The 19,504-nt window shown below is 36.4% G+C and overlaps 1 protein-coding gene across 2 annotated transcripts in view; it reads left to right on the forward strand.

The window, feature by feature from the left end:
• OPRK1 (opioid receptor kappa 1) overlaps nucleotides 1-15,456 on the forward strand; it is a 32,357-nt gene extending 16,901 nt beyond the window's left edge. For both annotated transcript variants that reach the window (XM_023648620.2, XM_023648621.2), the window contains 2 exons: nucleotides 25-377; nucleotides 11,331-15,456. In XM_023648620.2, coding sequence (XP_023504388.1) covers nucleotides 25-377; nucleotides 11,331-11,863 — 886 coding nt within the window. In that variant the 3' untranslated portion in view covers nucleotides 11,864-15,456. The remainder of the gene's footprint in view (nucleotides 1-24; nucleotides 378-11,330) is intronic.
• Nucleotides 15,457-19,504: the final 4,048 nt, after the last annotated feature.

Consider the following 19,504-nt stretch of genomic DNA (forward strand, 5'->3'; position numbering starts at 1 on the left):
CTGATCTTATTTCTTGTCTTTTAGATACACGAAGATGAAGACAGCAACTAACATTTATATATTTAACCTGGCTTTGGCAGATGCTTTAGTTACTACAACCATGCCCTTCCAGAGCACGGTCTATCTGATGAATTCCTGGCCATTTGGGGATGTGCTGTGCAAGATAGTCATTTCCATTGACTACTATAACATGTTTACCAGCATATTCACCTTGACCATGATGAGTGTGGACCGATACATTGCTGTGTGCCACCCTGTCAAGGCTTTGGACTTCCGCACACCCTTGAAGGCAAAGATCATCAATATCTGTATTTGGCTTCTGTCTTCATCTGTTGGCATATCTGCAATAGTTCTTGGAGGAACCAAAGTCAGGGAAGGTAAGGATAGTCATTTTCATTCCATTTTTTAAAACTTCTGATTATACAAACTCTTAATTTGGGAGTGAGTAGGACACACCTCTAAGGGAAAAGCCAAAAGTCAATAAAAATAAAATGCCTAAATCTATGGAAGATGAGAAATAAAACACTTTTGTGTTCCTTTCCACATCTAAACAAAGAATGGGATAATGACGTTACCCAAAACAGACACCTGACCTATCTCCTATTCTGGAAATCCTTGTCAGAATCTAGAGGGATATGGATGAAGTAAAGAACCACAGGCATGTGAATTTTTAAAATACACTTCCTGGCAATTCCAAGATATACCTCCTCGTTCCTCTTCTTTCTCCTTGAATTATTAGAGACATATGCTGGCTCGTTACTCCTTTTCCCTTAGGGGTTAATCTCCATGTCTCAATCATAACAACTTCATTTGGCTGGAGGCCCTTCAAAATTGGGTTCACAGATGCATTGTAGTACAGATGAGCAAAGCTGTCAGAGTTTGGACATTTTCGTTCTTACCCCATGCAAACAGAAACTTGATGTTTTCCCTGTATTTCTAAGACATCGATTCTCATACTGGCCCGCATATGGAAATCACCCAGGTGCTTTAGAAAATACTGCTGCCTGGGTGCCACCCCTGGAGTGTCTGGTTTAATTGACCTGAGGCAAAATCTGTGTGTCAAGATTTTTAAGATCTTCCTGGGTAACTCTGACCTGCAGCCAAGGTTCTTGGAGTTTTGCTTACTGGTAAAAGATAAAGCTGTGAAAATATCCTTGGTCTTAATAGAAATTTATGAGGGGGGAGGAGGAGAGTGGTCACTTTGGACTTTATAAATGCTATTTATTGCTTTAGCAGTTGTCTGAATGCTCCAGTTTATTAGGGAAGTTCATGATACTGTCAGTGCAGATCACTGAATACGGGTAGCAGGGACTTTCCAGGTTATAGTGCCAGGGCAGTTGCTAAAATCGTAGCTTATCTTGCATGGTACTCTTTTTTTAATGAAGCATAATCTTTTTCCTCTGAAACTGTAAAATGAGTTTCCAGCATAGGCACTGCAGGTGTTAAGCTATAATACTTGGTAAATTTTACAAAATGTCAAACTTTATCAGAGAACCATTTTTTTAAAAGGATTACTTACAGATAGGATTCTGTTTCTTCAAGCACACAATAAATGGGAATAAAATTGCAAGAGCTCTTCTGAGCCTTAGGTGTTTATGCATAATAACTCGGATTCAAGAGGAGATGCTGCATATACATTATGAGACTAAGAAGAATGGGCTAAATAATAGAGGAAGATGGATGATTCTTCCCAGGACAAATAAAGGATTGATTTTTATATTTCATGTTACACTTATAAACTTAACCACTACATTCCTCTAATCATTGTCAGACAATGACATCCTAAAAGAAATGGATTTCAATTAGGTTTTTCAAAGAGGGAATCAAGATACATGTGAATTTCCAGGAGGGAGTTGCTATGGATGAATGTGTGCAGAGGCAATGGAATAAAAGATCCACCAGTGTTGGCAGAAGATTAATTTGTGCAGCAAATAGAGGGGAAAAATGGAATAAAATTTAAAATAGTCTTGTTGGAGGGCTCCATTCTTTCTTTGGGTCTTTTATATTCTAAAGCAGGTTTTTTTTTATGTGATGAAAGATTGTCTCCAGACCATCTAGTGTGCTCATTTTGAAGTCACATCATGCTGCATGTCAAGACCCTTGGACGACCAAGACCAGTATCGTAGATAATCACTATACAATGAATCAGAGCTGAATGACATTGGTAGATCATAGTCTCCTGTTTGTGGAGGATGCTCACTGAAAGGAATCAGATGTCAATTGCGTTAGAACACGTCTACCTGGACAAGAAATCTCAGCTAATGCTTCTGAGTTTGCAATATTTCTTTTTGGTTAAGAGCATGGATCTGGAAGCAAACTGCCTGGGGTTGAATCCTGATTTTACCACTTATGGGCAGTGTCATTTTGGAGACACTACTTAGATCTCTCTGCTTCAGTGTCTTCATCTGTAAAATAATGGTGCCTGCTCTAGAAGGTGTCTTCTACATCTACTGAATCAGTGCATGGAAAGCTGGTGAAGCAGTGCCCGTTGTGTTGTAAGCACTTGATAAATCTTAGCTGGCATCATCATCTGACAGTGATTTTAACAGATCCTGCCTTATTGCTTATGTTTATCCACATCTATCAGGTATTTACTTAATATCAAGGCCTCTTGTATATAGCAAAATTTTCACTTTATAGGCACAAGATGTTAAATATAACATTTTACATATTATACATGTATACAATATTTTGGGGGGTAATTCATAGCCTGTCTGTTAATATTATTATGATAGCTAAGAATTACTATAATAATACAAACAGAAACAGAAGTATTCTTAACAAAAAGAATATACTCAAGGAAAGCTTTAGTTTAGATATTAGAACTAACTCTATAATTACAACAGCATGAGACATTGGAACATGTGCCCAAGAAAGCTATGACCCTCTAATATTAATGTAAAAGGAAAAGAAAGACTACTTTAAAAAAATTACTTTGTTGAGTAATGATTGGCATGTAAAAGCTGTACATTTTTACTGTATACAACTTGAGTTTGGGGCTAAGTATACACGTTTGAAACTATCACCCGATCAAGACCATAGACATATTTATCACTTCTCGAAGTTTGTTCCTGCCCCTTTTATTATTATTTTTGTGTGTGTGGTAGGAACATTTAACATAAAATCTACCCTCTTAGTGAATTTTAAGTGTACAGTACAGTATTGTTAGCTATAGGACCTATGCTGCATAGTAGATCTCCAGAAATTATTTACTCATAACTGAAACTTTGTGCCCTTTGACCATCACCTTCCATTTCCGCCTTCCCACCAGCCCCTGGAAACCAGCATTCTACTCTCCTATGATTTTGACTATTTTAAGTTATACATGTAAGTGAGATTGTCCTGTATTTGTCTTTCTCTGTCTGGCTTATTTCACTCAGCACAATGTTCACCAGGTCCATCCAGGTTATCGCAAATGGCAAGATTTCCTTCTTTTTAAAAGCTGAGTGATATTCCATTATGTATACCACATTTTCTTTATCCATTCATCCATTGATGGACATTTAGCTGGCTTCCATATCTTGGCTATTGTGATGCAATATGCAAAATATATGCTGCAGTGAATGTGAGAATGCAGGTATCTTTTGTGATCCTGATTTCAATTCTTTTGGATAAATACCTGGAAGTGGCATTGCTAGATCATATAGTAGTTTTATTTTTACTTTTTTGGAGAGCCTTCATACTGTTTTCCATAGTGGCTGTACCAATTTCCATTTCCACCAGCAGTGTATCAGGGCTCCCTTTTCTCCACATCCTTGCCAATATTTATCTTTAGGGTTTTTTGATAATAGCCACCCTAGTAGGTGTGAGGTGATATCTCATTGTGGTTTTGATTTGCATTTCCCTGATGACTAGTGATGTTGAGCACATTTTCAGATACCTGTTGGCCATTTGTGTGTCTTTTTTGGAGAAATGACCAGCCCTGGAGGTCTAGTGGTTAAAATTCAGCACTCTTGTTGTGGCAGCTTGGGTTCATTTCCCGGTCAGGGAACCACACCACCCATCTGTTGGTTGTCATACTGTGACAGCTGCTTGTTGCTGTGATGCTGAAAGCTATAACACTAGTATTTCAAATACCAGCAGGGTCACTCATGGCGGACAGGTTTCAGCAGAGCTTCCAAACTAAGACAGACCACAAAGAAGGAACTGGCCACCCACTTCCAAATAATTGGCCATGAAAATCCTATAAATAGCAGCAGAGCATTGTCTGATACAGCACTGGAAGTTGAGAAGATGGCACGAAAAGACTGAGCAGTATTCCGCTCTCCTGTACACAGGATCAGTAGGAGTCAGAATTGACTCACTGGCACTAACAACAACTTTGGAGAAATGTCTATTCAGGTCCTTCGCCTATTTTCTAATCAAGTTGTTTGCTTTTCTGCTGTTGAGTTGTACATATATTGAGTTCCTTATATATTTTAGATATTAACCTCGTATGAGATACATGATTGGCAAATATTTTCTCCCATTCTGTAGGTTGCCTTTTCGTTTTGTTGATTGTGTCCTTTGCTGTGCAGAAACTTTTTTAGTTTGGATTAGTTTGATGTAATCTCACTTGTTTATTTTTGTTTTTATTGTTGCCTGTGCTTTATGTGTCATATCCAAAAAAATCATGCCAAGGTCAACATCAAAGAGATTTTTTTCTTATGTTTTCTTCCAGGAATTTTAAGGTTTCAGATCTTACTTTTAAGTCTTTGATCCATTTTGAGTTGATTTTTGTGTATCGTGTAAGATAAGTGTCCAATTTCATTCTTTGGCATGTGAGTGTTTAGTTTTCCCAGCACCATTTATTGAAGAGACTTTCCTTTTACCATTCTGTCATCTTGGAATTTTTATTGAAGATTTTTTGACCATATATTTGTGAGTTTATTCCTGGGCTGTCTATTCCATTTCATTAATCTATGTGTCTGTTTTTATGCCAGTACTACACTGTTTTTATTACAATAGCTTTGTAATATAATTTGAAATCAGAAAGTGTGATACTTCTAGCTTTGTTCTGGCTCAAAATTGCTTTGGCTGTTTAAGGTCTTTTGTGGTTCCATATAAGTTTTAGGATTGTTTTTTTCTATTGCTGAGAAAAATGCCATTGGTTTTTTATAGGGACTGCATTGAATCTGTAGATTGTTTTGTGTAATATGGACATTTTAACAATATTAATTCTTCTGATCCATGAACACAGGATGGATTTCCATTTATTTGTGTCTTCAATTTCTTTCACTAATGTTTTATAGTTACCAGTGTACAGATCTTTCACCTCTCTGGTTAAATTTCTTCCTAAGTATTTTATTTTTTTTTTTGATGCTATTGTAAATAGGATTATTTTCTTATTTTTTTTTTTCAGATAGCTCATTGTTAGTGTATAGAAATGCAATAGATTTTTGTGTATTGATTTTGTATCCCACAACTTTACTGTATTCATTTATTAGTTCTCCCAGAATTTTGGTGGAGTCTAGAGTTTTCTATTTATAGGACCGTGCCATCTGTGAACAGAGATAATTTTACTTCTTCCTTTCTTATTTGGATGCCTTTTATTTCTTTTTCTTGTCTGATTGCTCTTGCCAGTATTTCCAGTACTGTTTTGAATAAAATTAGCAAGAATGGGCATCCTTGCTTTGTACTAGATCTTAGAGGAAAAGATTTCTGTTTTCCCCACTGATTATGATATGAGCTTTGGACTTGTCATATATGGCCTTTATTATGTTGAGGTACATTCCTTTTATACCTAAGATGTTGAGAATTATTTTCATGAAAGGATGCTGAGTTTTTCAAGTGCTTTTTGTACATCTATGGAGATGATCATATGATTTTTATATTTTATTCTATTTATATGGTGTATCACATTTATTGATTTGTGTGTGTTGAGTCATCCTTGCATCCCGGGATAAATCTCACTTGATCATGGTATATGGTCCTTTCAATGTGCTATTGAATTCAGTTTTTTAGTGTTTTGTAGGATTTTTTCATCTATGTTCATCAGGAATATTGACCTCTAATTTTCTTTTCTTGTGGTGTCCTTATCTGGCTTTGGTATCAGGGTAACGTTGGCCTACATTGTAAAATGAGTTCAGAAGTGTTCCCTCCTCTTCAATTTTTGGGGAAAGTTTGAGGTGGATTCATATTAATTCTTCTTTAATGTTTGGTAGAACTCAGCAGTGAATCCATCTGGTACTTGGCTTTTCTTTGTTAGAAGGTTATTGATTCAGTCTCAGTCTCCTTATTCATTATTGGTCTGTTCATATTTTCTACTTTGTTATGATTCAGTCTTGGTAGGTTGTATGTGTCTAGGAATTTAGCCATTTCTTCTAGGTTATCTAATTTGTTGACATATAATTTTTCATAGGAGTCTCTTATGATCCTTTGTATTTCTGTTATCAGTTGTAATGTCTCTTCTTTCATTTATAATTTTATTTATTTGAGTATTTTTTTCCTTAGGTAGTCTAACTAAGAGTTAGTCTATTTTTTATGTTTTCAAAAAACCAAGTCTTTGTTAATTGTTTTTTTTTCTAGTTTATATTTCATTTATTTTTGTCCTAATCTTTATTATTTTCTTCCATCTGCTAACTTTGAGCTTAGTTTGTTCTTCTTTTTCTAGTTCCTTGAGGTTTAAAGTTAGGTTGTTTATTTGAAGTCTTTCTTTTTTCTTAATGTAGGTATTTATTGCTATAAACATACCTCTTAGAACTGCTTTTCATGCATTCCATCAGCTTTGGTATATGTGTTTCTATTTTCGTTTACCTGAAGAGATTTTTTGATTTCCCTTTTGATTACTTCTTTGACCCATTGGTTGTTCAGGAGTGTGTTGTTTAATTTCTACATATTTGTAAATTTTCTAATTTTCCTACTGTTATTGATTTCTATTTTCATGTGGTTAGAAAAGATACTTGATGTGATTTCAGTCTTCTTAAATTTGTTAAGGCTTGTTTTGTGGCCTTCATTTGATCTATCTTGGAGAATGACCTGTGTGTGCTTGAGAAGAATGTGCATACTCCTGCTCTTGGATGGAATGTTTTGTATATGCTTGTTAGGTCCATTTTACTTATAGTATTGTTCAAGTCTGCTATTGCTTTATAGATTTACTAACTGGATAATATATCTATTGTTGAAAGTGGGCTATTGAATTCCTTACTATTATTGTATTACTGTCTATGTCTTACTTCAATTCTGTTAATATTTGCTGTATATGTTTAGGTGCTCCAATGTTGGGTGTATATATGTTTACAACTATCTCCTCTTGATGAATTGACCCTTCTATAATTATATAATGACATTCTTTGCCTCTTGTGACAATTTTTAACTTAAAGTCTATTTTGTCTGTTAGAAATTTAGCTACCCTCATTTTCTTTTGTTTACCATTTGTATGGACCCTCTTTTTCTATTCTTTTGCTTTCAACCTCTCTGTGTCCTTAAAGCTAAAGATGGACTCATTTTCCTGAAAGAGAACACTTAATAAAAATGGTCTGCTCAGACTTGAATTTCTTCGATAATTGCTTCAGTACTCTCCCTTTCTCTTTGATGGTATAAATTCAACTTCATTGACATTACTGGAGGACATTTCCAATGCTATAGTTGGATGCTTTCCAAAGTCTTGTAAAAGTATCTGTAGGTGATTATTTTACCCACTCATCAAATATTTGTTGAGCTCCTACTACATGCAAGACAATTTGTTCAAGAGGAAGCTTATTCTCAGAGTTAAAAGATGTATCCAAATTAAACATCAGCCCTTGTGTTGCCTTGCTTATCTTAGCAGGTTAATCTTCCATAATAACCACTGTAATCAGTCTATATTGTCAAGGACTTCCATGTGGTAGTCTTGTGTTCATTTATTTAACATCTTATTCTTCTTAATTCTTCTTAAGCACCGTATGTTCCTGCCACTCTACGTGGCAAGGATTAAATATTGAATAAGGCAGGCTGGGTACCTAGCCTAGTGTAGTTTATACTCTAGATGGAGAGAAAAATGTTAGGAAAGGTAACACATTGTTACAGAAGAGTTTCTGTCTAGGAAATAAATAGGGTGAATATGATATATAAAGAGAATATAAGTTGCAGGGGAGAAGACTATTCATATATAACAGTCTCTATATAAATGTTTCTGAAGTGGCATTTAACCTGAGGTCAACCACAAGAAAGAGACAATATCAGAATACACAATTGTTAAACAGAAAAAAAAAACCTTTCCCTACGTTCAAGGAAGCTAGAGTCAACAGACAAATCAAACCTAGAATAGGATATTTTTTAAAATCAAACTTTTGCAATCTACCAGCCATCAAAAGTTGTTTTATCAATATCAAAAAAATGTTTTTTGATGATAATAGTGATGATTTTAAAAACTGATTTTAACTGTTATCATTTCCATAAACACTAAAGCAAAAATTAAAAGAGATGCTCATTCATTTCTAATAGTCTTCATAGTAATAGTACTTTGGACAATGATTTTTTTAGAGAATCAAAAAACAAGTTACTTTGGGAGCTTTCATTCACTACTCAGAGGTTTGATCTGGTATTTAATTGATAAAAGGTATGTCTCTAAGATAGTCACATTTATTAATTGACCAAAATGATTATAGTTTTATATTTTAAAGTATGTCTAATTGAAATTCTAAGAAGATAACATTTTGTTTTACTAAAGGGTGTTTGATTAAGACCACATTTAAAATGTTTTAGAAAACATTATTAATAGAGAAGTTTCATTTTTTAACTTTTTATTGAGATTATGATAGTTTACCAACTTGTGAAATTTCAATTATACATTATTGTTTGTCAGTTGTGTTGTAGGTGCACCACCTCCCACTTTGTGCCGACCTCCAACCCCCTTTCCCCTGGTAACCACTAATCAGTTGTCTTTGTCTACATGTTTAACCTCTACATATGAGTGGAGTCATACAGAGATTGTCTTTCTCTATCTGGCTTATTTCACTTAACATAATACCCTCAAGGTCCATCCACGTTGTTGTGAATGGGATGATTTTATCCCTTTTTAAGGCTGAGTAGTATTCCATTGTGAATATACCATATCTTCTTTATCCAGTCATCAGTTGATGGGCACTTAGGTTGCTTCCACGTCTTGGCTATTGTAAACAATGCTGCAATGAACATACGGGTGCGTGGGACTTTTGGAATTGCTGATTTCAAGTTCTTTGCATAGATACCCAGTAGTGGGACGGCTGGGTCATATGGTATTTCTATTTCTAGTTTTTTGAGAAATTTCCATACTGTTTTCCGTAGTGGCTGCACCAGTTTGCATTCCCACCAGCAGTTTATGAGGGTTCCTTTTTCTCTACAACCTCTCCAACATTTGTTACTTTTTGTTTTGGTTATTTTTGCCATTCTAACAGGTGTAAGGTGATATCTTAGTGTAGTTTTGATTTGCATTTCCCTGATGATCAGTGATGATGAGCATCTTTTCATGTGTCTATTGGCCATCCTTATATCTTTTTTGGAGAAATGTCTGTTCATGTTTCCTGCCTATTTTTTGATCAGGTTGTTTGATTTTTTGTTGTTGAGCTGTGTGAGTTCTTTATATAGTATGGAGGTTAACCCTTTGTCAGATATATGATTTGCAAATATTTTTTCCCAGTTGGTGAGTTGTTCTTTTGTTTCAATCCTATTTGCCCTTTCCTTGAAGAAGCTCTTTAGTCTGATGAAGTTCCATTTGTTTATTCTTTCTATTGTTTCCCTTGTCCGAGAAGACATGGTGTCTGAAAAGATCCTTCTAATACTGATGTCAAAGAGTGTACTGCCTACATTTTCTTCTAGAAGCCTCATGGTTTCAGGTCTTACCTTTAGGTCTTTGATCCATTTTGACTTTATTTTTGTGAATTGTGAAAAAGAATGTTCAATTTTCATTCTTTTACATGTGGCTGTCCAGTTTTCCCAGCACCAATTGTTGAAAAGACTTTCTTTTCTCCATTGTATGCACTCAGCTCCTTTGTCGAAGGTAAGCTGTCCATAGATGTGTGGTTTTATTTCTGGGCTTTCATTTCTGTTCCATTGATCTGTGCATCTGTTTTTGTACCAGTTCCATGCTGTTTTGATTACTGTAGCTTTGTAGTATGTTTTGAAGTCAGGGATTGTGATGCCTCCAGCTTTGTTCTTTTTTCTCAGGATTGCTTTAGCAATTCGAGGTCTTTTGTTGCCCCATATGAGAGCAGTTTCATTATTTTAAAAAATATTCCTATGCTATTTTTGAAGCAGATTTTTCCAATATCAGAAGAAAATAGTTTTATTATAAAAATTACATTCATAGTATTGTTCATGATTACTTTTTGTGTAAGGAAGGATCAGGACAAAGAGAGTTTTGCCTTCTCTGTGCTCAATGACTGATCAGAGGCAAGGAGAAAAAGTTGATGCTTGGGGAAAAGGGGATCCATGGAGGGGTAAGCAGGCCCCCAGTGAATGTATTATAAAAGGTATTTATCCTGGGTCTTTCCTCTTTCTTGCCTCTGCTCTTTCTAATATTATGGTCACTACAAAGAGTTACTATCCAGCAAAGAGAAGCAGAGCAAATAAGCAGTTTTCTATGTAATCATATAAAAATATTTGTTTTATCTGAATTACGTAATCAATGTTGGCAAAAAATTTAAAATGTGCCTGATTTTTTTAGATTTCCTTGATGATGATGATGATTCTCTTCTTCCTCCTCCTCCTTCTATTTTCTTTCTTCTCCTCCTCTTCCTTCTCCCTCTTCTCCAAAAGTTTTACTCATGTTTCAGCAATGCCCTTAATCATAATGTTCACCATTGGCTCCATTCGATCACAATACCTAGGTCATATTTAGACAAATTTTATATAAATTTTTATTGACCTACATAATGATTTCTTGTAAGCCAGTTAATGTTTTTCAGACAAGTTGGCTTTTGTCAAATTGAATGACTAGATCTAAAATACTTAGTCATTTATTACAAATAGATACAATCTTTTATTAGGTCTGGGAGAACTGTTAATAAATGGAAATGCAAATAAGTGCCCATGCTGTAAATTAACAATTTAGCTCTTCTGAAAGCTCCATCAACTTCATCTTCATCAATTTCAAATGAGTTTCCACAACTAGATAATTCATGTTGCTAGCTAATCTTACTCATTCTATAGCCTCGTGTATGTTACCAATAAATGGTGACTCTCTCCCTTCATTGTTTTATGCACAAAAATAAGATGGTTAATAAATATGGCATTCATTCCTGATTTGGTGATCTGCTTTAGGTAATATCATCTTATACTGTAATTGGACCTTCGCAAGCAAAGGTGTTAAAATTTACATTTAAAACTCTTTGCAGCCACAGTAATATGAGTAGATTTTCTTCTTCTGGTTTTGTTTTGTTCACCTTTTCCAGACGTGGATGTCATCGAGTGCTCCTTGCAGTTCCCGGATGATGATTACTCCTGGTGGGACCTCTTCATGAAGATCTGCGTCTTCGTCTTTGCCTTCGTGATTCCTGTCCTCATCATCATTATCTGCTACACCCTGATGATCCTGCGCTTAAAGAGCGTCCGACTCCTTTCTGGCTCCCGAGAGAAAGATCGCAACCTCCGTCGGATCACCAGGCTTGTCCTTGTGGTGGTGGCAGTCTTCATCATCTGTTGGACTCCCATTCACATTTTTATTCTTGTGGAGGCTCTGGGGAGTACCTCCCACAGCACGGCTGCCCTCTCCAGCTATTACTTCTGCATCGCCTTAGGTTACACCAACAGCAGCCTGAACCCCATTCTTTATGCCTTTCTTGATGAAAACTTCAAGCGGTGTTTCAGGGACTTCTGCTTTCCCATTAAGATGAGGATGGAGCGACAGAGCACTAGTAGAGTCAGAAATACACTTCAGGATCCTGCTTACATGAAGGATGTTGATGGGATAAATAAACCAGTATGACTAGTCATGGAGATGTCTCATAGTTCTCTAGGAAGAGAAGAGTTCAATGATCTAGGTTTAACTCAGATTACTACTGCAGTCTGAGATGGAAAGGGAAAATTTTTAACAAACTTTTAGAAATCTCATGGTTTGAAGTCATAAGATACAGGTTGCATTAGTGACCCAGGTCAGTGGAAGCATCAAGGTTGTAGGGATGGAATACAAAAGACCTGAGCAAGCAAATACAACCCCTCTCTAGGGCAGGGAAGCAAAGTTGACTCCCAGTTCCTTTGATGGTCAAAGAAACAAGCCTTTTTCTTCTGGTTACCCAGGTTTAGTTCAGGAGCCATCTGCTGTGGCCTTCCTATGCAATGTGGTTTGAAAAACTCTGTTTAGAAAACAGGAAAAGAAAAAACAAAACATAGGTTTCAGAGCTTAGTGGGCATCCAATTCAGATGCTTGACATCGACAGCAACAACCTCAGTAAGAACAAGTACCATTTCCAGGGCCCATGCCCAGCTCACTTTATAGTATTTGGACACACTTTTCATGTGGCTATGTGGTGAGGATTCCAGCTTAAGTATGACATGGACCCACGCCTGGGATGTGTGATGTTTATAGTAGAAATTATCTTGATATTTATGAGGTTACTTAAACTTGCAAAAGGTGGTTTCCAACATAGTTTAGTTTCTTGAAAACTATATTTTGTTTTTTTACCATGCTATTCAGATAAATAATCTCATGATAAAGTGTGTCTTGATGTTAAGAAACATAAGGTAGTTTAGATACCACCTAAAGTATATATAGTTTCATCTGTAAATAATGGTATATGTACACATTGGGAATCAGCTTGCCTTCCAGCCAGGCAGTTTCCCAAGGGCACACTAAGGATGTACTAAATATTTGAGTTATTTAGAGTTGATGCTGAAACATTTCGCTGCAACATAAACTTCTCTGGGAATCAGTCATGGCACCATATCTTTCAGACTCCCTGAGCACCGTTTAGTTCTTTAACAGTGCTCATAACTCATGTGTTAATGAATCACGAAATATTTAACTTGCTTCCAGGTTGTAGCCTTGGCAGAATCTAGTTTCTATACCGCATCTCTTTATGAATATATAGCTATTACTAGATTCTTTCTATTCATGGAGGGAGGGCATTTTGCTCATGTAGATCTTGAGATATTATTTAGTAGCATTCAGCAGGAAGTACAATTGTTCCTAATTGTGGGCTGAAGGAGGACATTATGTCATTTGTGTTGCTTGGACATATCTTGCACTGTGTTTATGAAAAGCATACCTGCTGAGGATAATGCCATGAGCAGCACATTTAGGGTAATTTTCTTAAAACTTCTAGATGATATATAAATTCCCTCTTCTTTCTCCTGAAACTTAGTTTTCAGAGGTAATGGCTTTTTCTTTCATTTGCCTGGGCAGAAGAAAGGGATAGTTTAGAAATAACACCCATCTCTTCTTTAAGCCTATATGTTATTAGGGTAGCACTTTCTGGAATTTAGTAAGAAAATCAGTTGTAAAGATCTAAATAACTATAGACATGACTACGTCTGTAAGTTCTGTTCACTGTGTGCTCTCTCTTGTGTATATATTCTCTCCTTTAGGAAACAGACCTTGCATTAAAGATTTTATATGTGGCTTCAGAATTTTACTGTGATGACGTTTAGCTAAATTCCATATTTTCTTGACATCTAACACAGATGACTTAAGTCAGCAAGGCAAGGGTTTTCCTAATGAAAATGAAGTTCTCCTTTGAGCATTTCTTAAATTTCATTGATTTTTTAAGGTGTCCCTGTATTCTTATAGATAAATGTGTATAGGAATGGCTTAAATATTTGTTGACATTCACCCCATGGTTAAAAATCTTGACTGTCATAAGAGGGATATCTATATAGGGAACAGTTCTAGGAACAAACCCTACTGAAATGGGAACTATAAAAACCTCTTTATGGAACCGTAAAACCTCAGAGATTTTCTTGGAGGATTCTTACGCAGTGCAAAAATATAACAGAGATACAATCATGGGATGAAATTATAGTAATGTATTCTCCTTAAATTAGCACCCCACATATTCTCATAGGATCCATTGCCATTATTGGAGTCTGATCTTTAGCCTGATTACCTTGCATCTCTTCATATGTAAATTGGCAGCCCAAGGAGAGAGAGAACTAGCTCTAAGTGACCGTGAGGGATGTTCCAAATTTCTCCATTATTATTAACACCAGTTTCCCCAAATTCAAAGAGAAAAGAGGATAGATATGTAATTTCAGGGCACATTTTAAAGAGTAGCAAAGTGAATCATGTGTGGTAGGAAAAATAACACACAAATGTGTTTCTTTATCAGCAGTGTATATGTGCACATGTATCTGTGTTTGTAAGTGTGCATGTGAATGTGTACATGTGTGTGTGATAGTTGTGTGAGTCAGTGTGTGTGCCTTCATGCACATGTGTGTGTGAAGGTGTGAGTGTACTGCTGTGAAGCAGTGGTCATATTGCCATTCCTTCATTGTTCCAGACAATGCATTTGTGCAAGCGCCACTGCCTCTCAGATATGTCCCATCTCTCTATCTTTTTTTTTTTTTTGCTGACGAATAGTTGCCCTGAGCTAAAATCTATTGCCAATCTTCCTCTTTTTTTTCCTTTTTGTATGTGAGCCACTGCCACAGCATGGCCACTGATGAGTGGTGTATGTCTGCACCCTGGAATTTAACCTGGGCCACCAAAGCAGAGCGCACCAAACTTAACCACTAGGCCACCAGATATGTCCCATCTCTTGATATTCCTGTTCTCCCGTCACAGTAAGGAGAGCATTGTCCATTCTGTCTCTTTGGGACCAGAACTGCATGCATCTAACCTTGAGATCAACTCTCTACATTAACTCCATTTTCCTGCTCTGGTAACAACTTCTGGAAGATAGGATCTAGTGAGAGGTCAGAAAAAAATGCAGAAATAAAACAGCCATGCAGGAGGAAGCAATGAAGATGAAAAACCATAATTCTAGCTAAGAGGAGAGTGGAAGTACTGTTAGTGTCTCAGACTACTCTTATGAGCCTAGGAGCATCCCTTATGCAGAGAGTTTAACTCAAAACTCCAAGCTGAAAACTAAAAAGGAAGCATAGTTTAAAAAGATAGTTTTGAAAAAAATCAAGGAGTATTCACATAAATCTTAAGAAAATTATTCCATTCCATAATGTATAGCTGAGAAATAAAAGTTCTTAAATTATAACCGTTGTCAGACCATTTATAAATGTTTCGTCTAGTATTGGGACATAAGATAACTGGAATAAAAGGAATACATTTACTGGCTTTAAATTAGAGTTTTGTAAAAAGAAAACTGTGACAAGGTTGTACGTCCATTCAATGAGATTTATTTTCTAAGCAAGAGCTGGATTCAGCATAAATATGAAAATCCCATCCTCAAAGGGCATACACCTGCTTGGTCTATATCAGTTTTCTTCCCTGAAACAAAAGTATATTCATATATTCTTTACTATGACATATATTATTTATATCTTGTTCTTTGAGAAAGTGATAATTATGCATTGTATTTATGATTGTGAGCCTTGCAACAAAATAAAAATTGTACCTGCTAAAAATCACACCAGTCAATTACTGTGGTGAATCACCTTTCTTTAATGGCTTCAATGATGCTGCACTTCAACAAGAATGGTGTTAACTGTTTCTCAAACTATAAACAGTTGCTTTGAGTTTCCATCCAAGACATTGTTGTGGATAATTAATACAAAGGAGCAAAACATGTAGGTTCTAAACCATGATCTTAAATTCCCAAACCCATCAACCACTTAGGAAAATTCACCTGTTGCCACAGTAGTGCTGTCAAAATCCCAGAATTAATATTACACACTGCTCTCTCCATGAAAAAACACTTTTTAACTACGAAAACTATGCAAAATTCAAAATCAAACTGTCCCACCAATAAGAACATAAAGAAACCAAACTCTCCCAGAAACACAAGCAGCCTTCTGCTCTGCTCCCAATACACTATAACCACATCACTCCGTGAATGACTGTTTCTAAACTTCATGGTATCTGTACACACAAAAAGCAAGTAAAAAACCAGGATCTTGACAAAAGGAAGTTTTTTTATTTCCAGTAGAAGTAAAAACTTAGAGAATGAAAGAAAAAAGTGGAGTCCTCTTGCAACTGGGAACAACCCACTAGCGGGTCCTATTCTCATTTAAAACAGCAGATTTCTATTACTGTTTATCTTCGATAATTCAATTTCCTTAGTAATTGGAGCTCAAGTGTGTTATAAGCATCCATGTTTGGTGGATTCTTTGGCTTGTTTAGTAAAATAGGGACAAAAATAAATTGGAGAAAGTCCAAGGAAGCAAATAGTTATTCATTTGAAACAAGACCCTTTCCTTGAGCTGGATGCTACATATTTGGTTATAAAAATATCTGAATATGTTGAATGTGATTAGAAATTTATTTTCTAAGGAAATTGTTAATATATTTGACTAAAGAGAACACAATATACAGCAAGTGTTAGGCATTACGATATCTTCTCCTCTCTCTGGTTAAGTTGCAGCACTTACACGATCCTGTGGATGGTCTCCAGGTTTATGGAAGCAAGCGATAACAGTAACAAATAAAAAAAATTATAATTGACTTTTTCAATAAATGGTACTGGAGAGCATGTTCACTCATATTTATGCTGGTAACTATGCTACATTCTGGATATATAGGTATATAGGTAAACAAAACACAAACGTTTGATGCTTACAGTTTAAGAAAAACGAGCAAAATTAAGGAAGGAAATACTTACAATGTATTACAATAGGGAACAAGTTAGTGGAATGCAACTTATCCTAAAGGGTCTATATCCATTTATCTAGATGTATTTTTAAAGTTGCTTTATCTATGTCTTTATGTTATACTTGAAGCTACTAGAAAAGTTAAAATAACAGTATTCCAATATTTGTAGATAGCTAAAATGGCAACTATGACTAAGTGAATTATTTGAGTTTGAATTAATGAAGCCAATATGTTGAAAGCCAAACAATTTAAGAACAACATAGTCTTGAAATTATACCAGAAGGTGAGACATTGATAATTATGAGCTATGCTATAAAGTTGTGTGTAAAACATAGACCAAACTAAAGGGTGCAGTGTAGTCACTTAATATTTTTTTAATGCGTCTGGGGAGGAGAGTTAAAATAGCTGTTCTGCAACCAATTAACTCCCCTTGTGGAGGATCCCCCTCAATCAGGTGGGAAGAGGAAAGAAAACAGGTTACAATCTAATATCTTTCCTCATTGGACCTCTGATAGACAATGATTTTTGCTACATGGAAGAGACCTTATCCACAGGATGCCCTTAGTTTGATATTCCTGGCTAGATTATTACATGTAACGAACCTGTAATCTATAGGTTTATGGTTTGGAGGGTATAAAATGGATATGTTTCATAACTGAAATGCTCTCTTTGTTGTTTGAGGTGACCGACAGCTTCGTCAGAAGCCTCAGCTGTAATTTAGGGGAAGAGAGTCCACAGCTATTGTGGGAAAGAAGGACCAGGGAACCACCCTTGAAGTCTCTGATATCTCTCTACTTTATCTAAGCTGTAACTTTTCCGTGTCCTTGAAATTACCAAAAGACTTGATATTTCTATGTCAATGTGTCTCAAGTTCTATATGTCCTGAGTTAGTGCTCTCCAGAAGCCTATGAGTTAGTTGAATGAAATGGAGATGTCGATTAAATTTTTCAGTGCCACATAGTAAGTGGCAGAGGTGGAAAAAGTGTGATTATTACATTCAAAATGATGGGACTTCTCAGGGTCAGTGTTCATGGGAGGATGGTGAGTTGCAATGGGTGAGATTAGGAGGATAAAAACTAGTGTGGACTGGGAGGTAGACTGCCTGGCTTTAAATCCCAGCTCCAGCTAGGATTTGTGTGGTCTTGTGCAGGACGTTATCTTTTCTGCACTACAGTCTCTCTGTAAAATAGTGATGAAAAGAATATCTACCACATAAGGTTGTTGGGCTCATACAACTATTGTCAATACTCAATAGAGTTAGTTAACATAAGAATTATTATTCTTAATTCGCCTCACTGCAAAAACATTGGATTCTGTTACTCCAAGATTTCTCTCAATTCTAAAAGCTCACAACTCTGAGATTCCTTGTGGGCTGCTTCACATTGCCGTCTGACACATCACAGACACATGAGATCTAGGGGGTAGTGAGGATACAACTCATTTCTACTGTCACCTCTTTCCCGACAGTAGTTGCAAAATAAAGTTTGGACGCTACTATGCCCTGGGAAGAGAGTCCGAGTATCCTAGCATGATGAAACACATGTCTTTGGTCTTCTGGCATAGTGAGAAGCTGGGCTTTGTTTTCTTCTCCAAACCTAAAAATTATTCATTCCTGACAAAGAGACTGCCTTATCATCCATGACTGGTCCCTCCTGTAAGTGAGGGTTTGTACTGGCTAAGGAAAGGACTGACCTTATTGCTTTCTCATCCGAAGGGGAGCACCCAGATGCTGGCTCATAAGGAGTGGGGGCTTCATCTGTAGTGCAGCTGAGGGACACTGAGCATCTCAGATGATAGATATGGATTCAGTGCTCAAATGATGATGTCAGGGCTCTGTTTCTCTCTTTATTCCTTTGTTCTAGTGCCTTCTGTGTTGTCTTCATTTTCAAGCAATCTCTCTCTAAGTGTGGTGTTGGGAGCTCCAGGCTCATGTGGTCCACACAAAGGAACAGTGAGGCCGTCTCATTCCAGCACCCTTGTATCCAAGGAAGAGATTCTAATTGCCCTGATCCTGAATCACTCATTAATACTGGGGATGCAGTACTCCTGAGGGCCAGGCCTAGGTTATGGACTCCTTCTTGCCCCATGTGTGTATTAACAGGGGGGAGTGGGGAAGGGTTAGTTTTCCTGGAACCTCATTAAATGGATTTCCATGGAAAAAGGGACTCTATCACCAGAGAAGGGAAAAGAGACTCTGGAAAGAGAAATACAACAGTCATCTACCACAGCATCCAGCTACTCAAACTTCCGCCACTTCCTCAATGGCTCTACAGGAAGAAAGGGGAAAAATCTGGTGGGAATAGGAAAGTGGGGACAGCAGCTGTGAAAGGAATGTACGTGTAAAAGGTATTTGCAGGAGAAGGGGAAGGGTGAGCTGAGGTATGAGATGAGCAGAGAATGAGAGCGGCAGTATTCTTAGCATAGGCTACACAGGATTGAGTGACATGGCGTTCTGACAACCTGTGTCACTTCTCTCCTTCTGTTCTTGGATCTGGCCTCTAGATTTATAGATTGCCAAGAAGAAAACCCATGCTAAAAATATTTATATTCCTGAGTATTAATTCTAAACAGGAATTAGTATCAAAATTTATAATTTTTTATTAATAGAATAGAGTAGTCTTAAAATTAGTGAGTAAAATTTAACACATAAACCACAGAGTAAGTAGTATTTCTGAAGAGTTCTAACACTGACAGTATTTTGTAAATAATACAAGGTGACATCTGTTAGAAAAAAATGAATATTTGCAGATGTTAGAAATAAAACTAAAAATGGCACTGCTAATATGAGACACAATGTGCAACTGATTATCTGCTGACTACATTAACGATTTTCTTATACCTTCCATATCTTACACATTTTTATATCTT

The sequence above is a fragment of the Equus caballus genome, chromosome 9, assembly GCF_041296265.1.
Source record: "Equus caballus isolate H_3958 breed thoroughbred chromosome 9, TB-T2T, whole genome shotgun sequence".
NCBI lineage: Eukaryota > Metazoa > Chordata > Mammalia > Perissodactyla > Equidae > Equus > Equus caballus.